Below are 1,890 nucleotides of genomic sequence, written 5' to 3'. Positions count from 1 at the left end.
ATAAATAGGAACATACCAGTGACCACATCTGGTGCTGCTCGGACCTCCTCGGCCGTCAACTGGAACGTTCGACTCCTCACCATAGGAGCCTCCGCTTTGCCCTCGTGTTTGTCAGTAATCCACAATGTAGTTGGAGCAGGTGCCCTCGCCGCTCCACCAGACAACCTCGGACAATCGACCTTCTTGTGGCCCGTCTGATTGCAGTGGAAGCATATCAGTGCTCCCCGCATGCAATCTCTGTTGAAGTGTCCAGTCTGACCGCAATTGAAGCAGCCTCCTCCATTCTCACGACAACTCTCCTCATGCGTCCTCCCACACTTGTCACATCGGCCACAACCTATACAATATTGACTAATAGTTTGCAGTTCATTGTGGTTGTCGGTATAGCTCGCATCAACTGATAATAACATCCATCACTATGTTGCTCACATGGTGACCGACATCATCAACGATTGATCTAGTTCATTGGTTTTTTTTGTTTCTAGAAGATCAAACATAGAGCGTTGAAAGAAACCATTTTGAGAGGAAAGTTGTTACCTGTTGACGATTGATTTCTTGTGCTAGACATTTATACTAAACTATCACTTTAGTAGAAATAATAAGACCAAAAACATAAAAGTGGTTTACATCACTAGCTAGTACACATGGCGGTTAGTTCGTCAGTTTGTTTAAATTGATACCACTTAACTACTAATTTATTAACTCAAACAAATATATATACTACTAACAACTTTCTCTCGATTTAATGTATTCCTTGTCTAGCTTTAATTAACTCGTTATATGATTATTAATTTATCTGATTAATTATCAACTCACTGTGAAAAAACGTATAATAACTATTTTCAAAATGCATATCGAAACACCCCGGAAGAATCCGTTTTTGGGTATATTTAGTTACACCCCTACATCAACCTAACTTTCTCTACCTCTTCACCATAAATAATGCATATACTCCTTTTCATTACATGTCTAATTTTTCAAACAGTGCTCTCTCTCATAACCACCGCAAGTATCTTCTCTAGTGTCAAATGGATCACAAGTTTAAAAGCAAATGGGAAAGTAACACCTTACTCTTTGACAACGATTATGGATATGATGGAGTTTCATGGCGTCAAAGAAACTTTATGTGTAACTTTTGCAAAAAAGAGTACAAATCTGCACAAGCTCTTGGTGGTCACATGAATGTTCACAGAAGGGACAGAGCTCGATTGAGACTCTCTTCACCCTCTCTTGATCAGCACCCAAACCCAAACCCTAACCCTAGTTTTTCATCACAACCGTCGTGGTTGCAGTGCTTACCCTACAAGACCTTCCATTCTTCTCTTTTCTCTCTTTCTTCACAATCTTCAATCGTAGACAAAGAAGACAAGCAAGGGATGTTCACATTCTTACCACACTCAGATAGTAACTCTCTTGGAGATGTGAGAAAGAATGTGAACATGGAGGGGTTTGTTGCAAATGCTCATGGAGGGCTTAGTGGTAATTCATGGGATCAAGAAAATGGAAGTACGGTTTTGAAGAAGAGAGAGAGTTTCAGGGTTGAAATGGAGATGGGTTTGCTTACAGATGGAAATATTGAGATGGATTTGGATTTGGAACTTCGACTAGGACGATCATGATCCGTTTATGGCATGAACGTTTAGTGTTCATTCATGCTCATCAATTATTAGTTATATATATTAAGGTTATGATCAATCTTCTAGGGTTTATTTTTATGATGTTTTTCTTCTTGTCGTTCTTGATCATATATATATATATATATATATATATATATATATATATATATATATATATATATATATATATATATATATATATATATATATATATATATATATATATATATATATATATATATATATATATATGTGTCTGGTTTACAATATCCTT

General features: G+C 36.8%; 1 protein-coding gene across 1 annotated transcript; it reads left to right on the top strand.

Moving 5' to 3' along the window:
• Positions 1 to 1,028: 1,028 nt before the first annotated feature.
• LOC111902497 (transcriptional regulator SUPERMAN) lies at positions 1,029 to 1,619 on the top strand. The gene has a single exon (XM_023898322.1). The coding sequence runs from the start codon at positions 1,029 to 1,031 to the stop codon at positions 1,617 to 1,619; it is 591 nt and encodes a 196-aa protein (XP_023754090.1).
• The last annotated feature ends 271 nt before the right edge of the window (positions 1,620 to 1,890 follow it).

The sequence above is a fragment of the Lactuca sativa genome, chromosome 5 (assembly GCF_002870075.4).
Source record: "Lactuca sativa cultivar Salinas chromosome 5, Lsat_Salinas_v11, whole genome shotgun sequence".
Classification (NCBI taxonomy): Eukaryota; Viridiplantae; Streptophyta; class Magnoliopsida; order Asterales; family Asteraceae; genus Lactuca; species Lactuca sativa.
The sequence above is the reverse complement of the archived record's forward strand: the minus strand, read 5'-3'. Positions and strand labels throughout refer to the sequence as shown.

Excerpts from the sequence above, each read along its gene's own strand:
- LOC111902497 (XM_023898322.1), top strand. The coding sequence starts at position 1,029 with ATGGATCACAAGTTTAAAAGCAAATGGGAAAGTAACACCTTACTCTTT.